This window comes from Prinia subflava, chromosome 9 (genome assembly GCF_021018805.1).
Source record: "Prinia subflava isolate CZ2003 ecotype Zambia chromosome 9, Cam_Psub_1.2, whole genome shotgun sequence".
In the NCBI taxonomy this organism is placed as follows: Eukaryota; Metazoa; Chordata; class Aves; order Passeriformes; family Cisticolidae; genus Prinia; species Prinia subflava.
Genome location: NC_086255.1, coordinates 6,449,891 through 6,460,705, shown reverse-complemented (window position 1 = coordinate 6,460,705; position 10,815 = coordinate 6,449,891). Strand labels below are relative to the sequence as shown.

General features: G+C 38.5%; 1 protein-coding gene across 1 annotated transcript in view; it reads right to left on the bottom strand.

Moving 5' to 3' along the window:
- Positions 1 to 839: 839 nt before the first annotated feature.
- Positions 840 to 10,815, bottom strand: part of PDZD8 (PDZ domain containing 8) — a 51,848-nt gene continuing 41,872 nt past the window's right edge. Inside the window, exons 4-5 of the mRNA XM_063405228.1 lie at positions 6,467 to 6,629; positions 840 to 5,418 (exon numbers count right to left, since the gene is read on the bottom strand). Of these exons, the coding sequence (XP_063261298.1) occupies positions 3,230 to 5,418; positions 6,467 to 6,629 (2,352 nt within the window). The 3' untranslated portion in view covers positions 840 to 3,229. The remainder of the gene's footprint in view (positions 5,419 to 6,466; positions 6,630 to 10,815) is intronic.

The following is a 10,815-nucleotide window of genomic DNA, read 5'->3' as shown; positions in this document are numbered from 1 at the left end:
TGTTAATCAGATCAAATACCAATGCAAGAATTCTAAATTATTACAGGACATGTTAATTTTTTTGCCAGCTGATCAACCAGCGTATTCCTTGAATTCACAAGTATATAATTCAAACATGGCAACTCACATTTTTTTTATAGCACAGAAAGACTTTCTTCATGGCTTGGTTTTGTATTTTTTTGAGCACATTAATGCATTAATCTGCAACGTGACTATGAGGAAGAGACCCAAGGAGAGATAATGGATCACATTCCTCTTCTGCAGCTGGAGCCAGGTTTCTGCTGGGCCTTAGGCAGCAGCATCTTCCCCCGATTTGCTGAGCAGGTCAATGCAGGGCAGTGGTTCCCCTGCTCTTGCTTCACTCCTGCTCCACCAGAAGATTAATTAAAATCCACAGATGCTCGTGTTTGGAATCTCTGTGCCACCTTTTCCCCACTGCCAAATAAAAACTTAGCAGTTATTCTGGATTTTTTGAGTAATGAGTAAGCAAATCTTTTTTTGGTGACAGTCAGGAAGAAATTTTACTCAGAAAACACACAAAAATCCTCCATCTGTCCTGGACAAATGTGAATTTTTGCTATTTTATATATTTTGATCTGTGTCAATTCAATTGTGATAAAGACACTTTATTTATTTGCTCCCACTACTTATTCCTCCTCTGCAGCTGTAAACTTACACAGATGCTTTATTTGAAATTTCTCAGCTCAATTAATCCAGTTATCAGTAGTTTTATATAATGCAAAATGTGTTTTTCCCCTGAAGATCCTTCAAGTGGTGGCTTTAGATGATAAGCTACTGCAATAGAAGTGTTTAAAAAACATTGACGCAATGCAAGAAAGTTGATAATTTAGCAAAACTATTTTATTAAAGCTTATTCTCATGATAAAATAATAGCCAACAAAATCATATTAGGCAGGTCTTCTGCAAATGTGTGTAGCTGCCACCTATTCAGATATCATTAAGTCAAGATATTCTTGTTTTCTGTGGTATTCTTTATTTTCAGCTATTTACAGTCAAGCACGAAGCAAAGATTACATCAGGAATGTAGGATTACAATTTCCCCCTCGAGATTCACTGCTTATTGTAAATAATGCCAGATAGGAATTCATGTTTTCCTTCTTATCACTAAAATACAACTATTTTGCCCTTTTTCCATTCGGTATATTTAAAAATATTGCACTACAATTAATTTACCTCTTACAATCATCATCATTAGCGACACTATGCGAGGAAAACGATATCCAGCTTTTCTTACCCACTGTGTTACACGAGTCAATTTAAACCCATGAATGTGTTTTTGAAATCACTATTTGCGTTGTTTTCACAGCTCCTTCATGTGCACCAGGGCTTAAATGAAGCACTTGGATATATTTGAAAACCTCTGTAGTAGTCTGTAAGAGCAAACACTGATGGGATTGAATGCAGATCACCACCAATGGTAAGCTGCTGAGAAAACGGAGTGGGGAAGTCTTAATATGCATCTCAAGCAAGTATAGGTTAAATAACTTTTAGACAAGAAGGGAAGCTAATTTTGTGCGATTATTTGCTGAAGCTTAATTTCAGAAGTGTGTCACATGCCTGCTTTAGCATGGATAGTGTTTTCCATACATCAGCTAAGTAGTATCAACTGCCCAGAACTCACAGAAAAGTGCAAGTAGTTGCATGACTGGCAGTAACCATTTTGTTTAGAAGCACAAGCACGCTGTTCCATGGCAAAAACCACTGCTTCTTAATTTTGCCCATCACAAATTAAACCAAGAAGCAAATTTAAAGGAGAGGTACATTATAGATTACCTCAAAAACTAAAGGAGTTATTTTTATCATCTCAAACTCCATTCCCACAAAGGCATTTTTTTCCTACTACCAGCAATACCAGTGATAATGATACGAGTACCTAGCATAGTACCTAAAATAAAGATGATACTTTACACAAAATTTCTATACACAGAAGATGAAACAAGGACATGTCTACAGGAAATAAATAAGAACGATGGCCTTAGCCAGGTGATGCTAAGATCCACAGTTTAAACATAGCACAAGACAGACAGTTCTTTTCAAAAGCAGCTGGCTGAATTTCTTCCTCATCTCTACTGGACTCACAAATTGACTCAAATAAAACATGTTATATACATTATAGGACATTTTGCTGACAAAGGTGATCCTTTTGCTCAGATTCTATCTTCTGTCTGAGAAGCTGAATGCAACTTACCACTCTACGATTACTCAAAAGTGTTGAGACAATATTAGTTACTTTGTATTTTGCACCTTAAGCTTTCCAAAATGATAGTCTGCAGCAAAATATTAATTTCTTTATATTACTTACACCACCATTACATGCTTTTTCACAGAAGGCAAGGAAACCTCCAACTCTTGTGACGAACAACTTTCCTTTACCAGGCTATCAGATAATACAACATCAAAACCATATGATTTTGTTCTGGAAGGCAACAAGCCTCTTACCTTGAAAATATTCCCAATTAAATTATTATGAGATACCAGTTTATACTTTGATATCTAACAATAGTCCGAAGTTCTAAGGAGGATTTTTTTAGCATAGTATTACTATATTTCATGTTAAATAAAAACTACAAAAAGTTCTTGTATTTAACAAAAACATGGAAAACAACTGATATGCAATGGTAACTTCAGTAAGTATTAATAACAGACAAAATGAAAGACCTTTTGTTTGCTTTCATGATATGTTTGGCAAAAAATACACAACTACCTAGAAGACAGACAATAAAACTGTGATCAACACTTAAAAGCCTGGCCCCTCAGTGACTTCTATGTCAGTCATCAGCTTAGGCATGCAACAAGCTTATAATGCTTTCATCATACAATGGAAACGAAACATTTTGAAAACCCTGCCTGTTTCCCATTGAAAACACTAACTAAAAAAAAAACCCAAAAACAGAGAAGGGAAGTGGGGGCAAGTAACACATTAAGGAAACCACACACATTGATGTGAAATGGTAAAGTTACATAATTAGAAAAAATAAAAATAAGTTATTAAAAATAAATTTCCAATATAAACCCCAAAGTGTAGTTTTAACCAGCTAGTTTAACAAAATGATGGTGCCGTAGCTGGAGAAGAACCACTACGAGCAATTAACTGTGGAGAAGCAGGACACGCACATTATACCAGTGTTTTAATTTAATTTGTGTGTGTTTGGAATTAAGTGCAAAGTATTCTTTCAGTCCATTCCTTCAAAGACTAAATATGTAAATATCAGTCTACTGATTGAGGTGGATCAACTGGTTCTTCTGATATGATGTTCAATGTCGGAGCTTCTGTCAGACTGCCATCTTCGCAATCCGCTTCTTCCGCTATAGTGGGTTCCTCGAAATCTTTAGTCACTCTTTTGGATTGCCTCTCAACGAACATGTTCTCCAGGGACTCTATATCCTCAATGCCTGCCCTGTAGTGGATCATCAGCAGCGTGAGAGCTTGCAGTCTCTCACCTGACTTAGCCAGTGCAGCAGAAATCAGGGCTTTCTTCCTGGCGTCGGTTGTCTCCTTCTCTTCTTTAACGAGTGAATTATTATTTTCCAGCTCTTGGTCTATTTCATTCTGCAGCTTATCCAACATGAACTCCAACTTCTGGAAACGCTCCTCGGTGGGTAAACTCCTGTAGAGGTCACGGCCGATCTCCTTGACAGCGATGAAGACGCTGTCGTCGAGGCCGCCCTCCTTGCGCACCAGCTTGATGCCGGTGCCCGCGGCGCGCTTGGAGGGGCTGCTGGGCCCGCTGAGCTCCGTGTCGCTGCTCTCGTTGTCGGACGTGTTGGGGGTGTGCTTTGGCGAAGGCTCGGCCACGTCCGCGCCCTGCTCGGCCAGGCGGGCTTTGGGCACTTGCCGGAGGTTCAGCAGGCGGGTGCTCGTGTTGATGATGTGCCTGGTCAGCCCTGTAGTTCTGTTAGCAGACTTGGCCTCGGAATCAACCCGAGAGGATGCGGCCGCGGGAGCCTCCTGCCCCTCCGCTCTGCCCGCAGTTCGATCGAGCCGCTTTTCGGCTCCTGCGCAGAAGGGCATCTCAGTTAAACATTTTTCTTGACATTTTTTATGGCAAACGTAAGCACAGAACATGCACTGCGAAGCTGCTTTAGTCCATACTTTCTTTTTGCAGTAATCACACCAGGTTGGATTCTGAAACTGAGTATCTTGAAAGTTATGCTTGTTGTCTGTGAGAACTTGCCCCAAGCCAGGATCCTCTTTCTGAAGGGCACGAGCTTCTTCTTCCAAGTGAGACTCCCTCTCTTTCTCCAGAAAAACACTTGCATCATCAATTTCACCTTCTTTTAAATATTTGAATTGTAAAGTCACGTCACCGTAACAGAATTTTTCATTGAAACCTTTATGGGTTGTCAAACTCCGCAATGCTGTTCTGGTGACTGCTGCTTTAGGCGTAGGAGCACCCAGCTGAAATTTTCTAACAAATTCCATCGAGGATGTAGCTAGACAATCTAAAGCAATTTCTTCAAGTTTTATGCTTGCATATCCTAAGCAGATAAAACCACCTGCTTTGAAAGGGTCTCTGCACCACAGTGCAACATTAAGGTACTTGTGGTATTTTTCTACTTCAAATAGACAGGAGGATGTTCTCGTCATTGGCCATCGGCCCTGACGGATTTTGTAAGGAATTTCTGGTGACTCCCACGTTCGATGATCATCACTGTCTTTGCAGCTACGTGCATTTTCTGTAAGTCCTTCTTTTAATGCATCTTGCTTTGGCGCTGTTACTACTTTTGGTACTACTGGATCTTCTATCTGATCACTAATTTTTGTTACCTTCTCTGTAGATTTTTCTCCGTTATTTGCAGGTGGAGGTGGCCTCTCTGGTTTATCAGAACATACACTTCCAGTTTCTAACACATTTTGGCCATCACTAGTAGACAAAACAGGCTTAATTTGTGGTCTAGGTGGCACAGGAGGCTTAGTACTAGATCCTTGTGACTGTTTACCCAATGGCTGTGATGCATCTGAAACCTCAACAGTTTTAGGTGCTGCCACTTTAGCCCCATCTTTTTGTTGCGTTTTTGATGTTGCCTGATAATTTCCTAAATGCAGTTTTCGATTCAGGATGGGCGATATAGTTCCAAGAGGTTTAGCAGCAGCAAGAATTACTACCGATCGTTTGGGACTCGGAGTTGTTGGCAGATCTTCTTTTTGGTCAGGTGCATCACAAGCTAAGTCCTCAAATTCTGAATCAAAATCTCTGCTATCAGCATCAACTGCCAAACTATTTGGGTCATCTTCTGCCTGTGCCAAGAAAGCTGTGTCCTCCAATTGTCCAAATCCATCCTGCAGTGCTGAGCCATGCTGATTGTACCCAACAGGCCTTTCATAGAAGACTAAAACTCTGTCCCCAGCTTGTCTAATAAGCTTCAACACTTGAACAGTTGATGTGATTTTAACACCTATTAAAAAAAGAGACAAAGATTATTAAGTCCTAATTATGATAACAATCTAAGTGACCAAAAATAGTCATCACATTGTTGCTCAGTAACAAAGGAAGTCAACGATGACAGAAGAGCTTAACTGAAATGTAACAGATGGATTCTCTCCCTTTTGTTCACACAAAATATGGAACTGGAAAAAATAATTACATAAATACTCCAGTTTGCTGCTTGTAACAATACCGCAACTTACATAGTAATGTTCATTTGATATGGAAACAGTTTTAAACTTGCTTTTACTGAAAGTTTGGGCTTTTCAGCAGTAGATATTTAATAAATGAGCCAAAAAAAGGATGGGTATCTCTAAACACAGTTATAATTATAACAGAAGCAGGCTGAAATGAAAATAGTTCTAATATGTTAACGAAATATGGGCATAATGCTAACATTATCAGTGTGGCAGGAGTGAGCTCAACACATCTTCCTGAGCAGAACTCCCAGAGCCATTTGATGTATCTCCAAATTACATGCAAGCCAAAATATCTTAATGAGCACACAGTCCAAATAGAGTCATGCAGAGGATCATGTAAAAAAGACTTTTCCTGTGTTCTAAAGCAATCACCAGTTATCTGTTCAAAGGAACTCAAAACCCTTTTAAATTACTGGAGTATTGCAATGGCGATTTATTCAGGCACTACCTAAGCAAAAGAACTCATTGTAGATTTTAAGCTCTGGTCTGTAAAGCCTCTGTAAAAGGTTAAACTTCTTGCTAGCAGAGTCACATTAATGTTTTGGCTGGAGTTTTTATTGTTTTGTTTTGTTGTTTGTTTGTTCTGTTTTTAATGTTGTTGCCAAATGTTTCCTCAAGCTCCTTTTGCCTTTTACCTAAGAAGGAGTAAATAAATACGCAAGAAAATAAATCAAGCAAGCAAAGACCTTAAGTGACCATAAATACATAAATGTTAGCTTTTGAGTGCCAAGCACAACTGTAATTATTAAGAAAGGGAGATTAGCTGAACTGCATACACGACAAGATGACCCTTATTGTGAAAGCTGACATAAAACTCACTGCCAATTGCCAGCAGTCTGTCTCCTCTCTGTAGATCAGCAGCTGCAGCAGGTGAGTTTGGAGTCACAGTTTCGATGACAACATGCCCTGCATCCTCCTCCTTGGACTGCACAAGGCGCAGCGTGAGCCCAACGCTTTGCAGATTCCCCTTCACAAGTTCTGCCTGCAGAGAGAGAGGGCAAAAGTATCTCAGTAAAGCTCCCTGAGGATTCAGGGCTACTAACAATAACTTAAATAAAAATTAAATAAAGTGATACAATTTTAGTATTAAAAACAAATTACTATTTAAAAACGCATTGACTTCACCTAATTGATTAACTGTCTGCCAGCTAATTTTACATCTTTGAAGATATTCACAAAAGTCCGAGTCCTAAATAAAATACAACTGTTAAACACAGCCTCATGATTCATTTTATTAGGAGCACTATACCATCAATATAGGTATCACTTTGAATGTGGACCATTTGTGTTATAAAACCTAACACCATGAGCAGCTCTCCAGTAGTTTGTGCAAAAGGGTGTTTGGAGTGACAAAACTCTTAAGTACTCACACATTGCTTACGTATATTTAGAGCAAGTCTCAATTAACAATAGCCTAAAAAGTTTCTTCAAAGATGTAAACCCTCTCCTCATACTTATCTTGCAAAAAAATTACAATTTAAATTTTAACTCAAATAACCTCAAACACCCTTTTCAAAACAAAACAAAAGGACAACTGAGGTGCTAACTCTGCAGCTGACTTTCATATGACAGACCTAGGTAGTGATCAATTATTTACAGACCTCAGTGTCTGAGATCTTTGGCAACTTTTTTCCTAATCAAAGCAGTCCTTAATGAATTTAACAATATGATTTTTTCCCCTAAAGCACATTCCTTTTAGACTATTTCAAATGACTGTCTACCATCACTCCATCAACAGATATTCTATCTGAAAGGAGAACTCTTATGTTTCAGCTTCAAGGACAGAAATTTAATTTGCTTTTTTGATTCCCAAGAAGAGAGAGGCACACAGTGTAGAAACCTCCACAGGAAATTTCATATTTGGTTTCAATTTACTGAGTTCAGTTAGGCAGCCTTCTCCTCCGGCCTTCTGCATTGACACTGTTGCTATTCAGTTGTGGATGTTTGCACTGTCTGGAGCTGAGCCTCCCCTTTGGAGGATGTTCAGTTTATTAGTGTTCATTTATTCAGTTTGTGCAATGGCCTTCCACAGATGGAAGTGGATTACTTAGCTCAGTCCATGGCTCTCTCCTGGGCTGCATGGTTGTCACTCCTTTCCTGTAATCTTAATAGCAATGCATCTCTTTTTTTTTTTTTTTTTTTAATCGTGGTTCAGTTCTTTATAAAAACAGAAATGCTGTGCTGCTTGGCAGTTTGCTATAGAACAGCACTGAGTTTGAAGAAGCAGACTTGTATTAACTTTGTCTAAGCTTTGTCACTGTTTTCTGCATTTCCCACAGGCACCTACTCTTTTCTCAAACTTCTATTGTTAATACCCAGTAATGTATATAAGAATAACAAGACCAATATAAGCTTGATTGCAATTCCAAGACTTAAAGGTTATTCCAGAATGAAACAAGTAAATAGTTGCCTACAGAAATAGCCCTGATGGAGTTTTTGGGTTGATTTTGTTAATTTGTTTGTTTAAATGCCATCCTCATTTACACCCAAACTATTTTTACATAATTAAATTTCAAAAAAATTAAATAATAAAATATTAAGTGTTAAGAAACAAACAAGTCTTAGAAAAGCCTGTGGAAGAAGACAAACCTTTTTTTTTTTTTTTTAAATAATTGCTCTTCTGCTTTAGTCCTTTATTTATATGCAATATAGCTTTAAGCTAGCAATTCACAAATGTTGCAATGTGCTGTATGGAAACAACATGAACAATTACTGCAATTTCAAACAACACTAATTGAATAGTTAAACTGTCAAAAACACAAATGATATGAATTCGCTTTGGCAGCACACAAAGCTGCAACAAAAACAACATCCAAAGATCACAATAATGTAACTGCACATTCTTATCAAACAATGAGGAAACCATTATTTCTGAGCTTTGCTCCGAGTCCAAGTACTTAAATCTCAGTTTTCCTATGATGGTTCTTTTCTAAGTCTCGCTCTAAGTGATTACGCTCAAAAAATATTTCCAAATCATTGTGTTTGAATAGAAGAGGAACTGTCATAATGAAGATCAGGAAGTAAACTCGCATTTAAGGAATGCTGACAAACATGAAAATTACAAAGGGCTGAAAAACAAATTATAACCACTTTTCCCCCTAATTTCTGTTAGTGCACTGAAGTAGAAAGCTGTTTAGTGAGAGAATTCCAGGAAAGAAATGGATGCTTAGAAAAGCGAAGAGAAAAAAACCAAAACAACACCAACAAAAACCTCAAGATGGTTTTCCTTTTAACCCCTGTTATTCTGGCCATTTAATTATACTCCTTTAGGAAGTCATCTATTTTGACTGCATATAGTTTCTTCTGAAATCTTACATTAGTTCAGTATCTGAAAGGCCAGAAATGGAGTTATTAGTAAGACAAGATGTTGGAGAATCATGGGCTGTCCAGGGTGGACATCCTGTTAGCTCTGCATGGCAGCAGAAGAGACGTTGCTGTGAGTTTGTTTACAACATGAGACAACTCTTGTCCACTCAGGCTCTGAGCAGAGCAGAAAAACACCCAGCTACTGAAGGGAGGCGGCCACCACAACCCTGTCCCAGGTGTTACCTCAGGCAAACCTACTCCTCTCTTCTATAGCTGGTATTTTCTCACCCATTCAAAGAATGGCCCAAAGTGGTAAGGTTTCTCCAGACAGTCACAAGTCTTGTCTGAACGAGAATGTCAGGAGGAAGAACTGGTGTTGCAACATCTCACTTTTTGAGGAAAGGTGGCAGTGACCTCTAATCACTGTTGGTACTTGCAATCACAGCAAAGTGTATGATGAGCAGATATGGAGAAAGTGCATTGTTAGACAATAAAAAGGAAAAAAAAAGTTAACAAAAGGGGGTTTTTTAAAGCGTTTGTCAGTGCAGACTCTGATGCTCTTGAGTTTCCTTTGAATCCAAGGACTTCTTTGAGCAGAACTATGTAGTGAATGACTTAACAGTGAAAATATTCTGTAGTCCTAAGACTAGAAACCCCTGAGGTGATCCCCAGCATTTCACCCTTCCCTCCTCCTCCAGGGAGAGACCACATGAAAGCAATGAGGGACAGCTGGGACCCAAGACATGTAGGTATCTCGGAACATTTGGCTCCCATGCAGGGACACAGGCTGCAGATTACAACACGTATGACTCACTGATGGCAAGGAGACTTCCAATATTCCAGCAGTATCTGATGGAAAGCTGCTTTTGGAAGGAGAGCGCCTTTGAACGTAACAAGCAAAGTTCATCTCAACTTTTTATTAACTTTGGCACAGTCACAAGCTTTCTCATGAAGTAAAGTGGTTTTATTTATCAACCCAGACCAGATGAATAGTTTCCTTGATTATTCTTTCTGGCAACTGCAAGGAACACCACGCTATCTCAGGCGAAGATGAATGCAGGTGAAGACCATTTGGAGCTCTCAAACACCCTCTGCCCCAACAAATTCACTCACAAACCCAAACATCTTTGTACACCCAGCACATCTACTTTATGCCTTTCTATCTCCCCCTCAAATTAAGACTTGATAACAAATGTGAAGAGCCAAAGACCTATTGGAATACAAAACACGAGGAGGATGAAGATCAGCTAAACGACACAGAGGTCAGAAGAAAATTGCTGATAATGAAAGGACATTTATTACCAAGAAACCTTGCTGCAAGGGAGAAAAACTAACAGCTGCACTCAGGAGAAAGGGAAATTTAACCAATTACTTATAACATATTAAAGCAAATTCATTTTAATTTGATCTAATTAATAGCTCTGTTTTACTAGTTCCTGCAAGCCTTAGTAGTTATTTAAATAAGGAACAAGACAAAGCAGATATTAGTACTTCATTGTCAGTGAGAGACACACATTCAGTGTATTTATTGAAATAGTTAGAGCTAAACTATATCACAGAGGTTAGAAAATGTACATTTAAAAAAAAAAAAAGCAATCCCCAGACTATTTATTTAATACTTGTTGAGATAAAGATGCAACAAAACAGGAATGACTATACTGGAGAGAGAAAAAAAAAAAGGTATTTTCCTTAGTGTTTTATTACTAAAAAATCCCAAAAGCCAACAATAAAACAAGAGGACACAAGATGCCCATTACCTTTATAATGAATGGAACATTTTGACATGGAGCTGTGAACAGTTGACTTTTACAGGACAAAGTCCTTAAGCACTGGTTTTAGTTTGTTTATATGCTGCAGTGTAT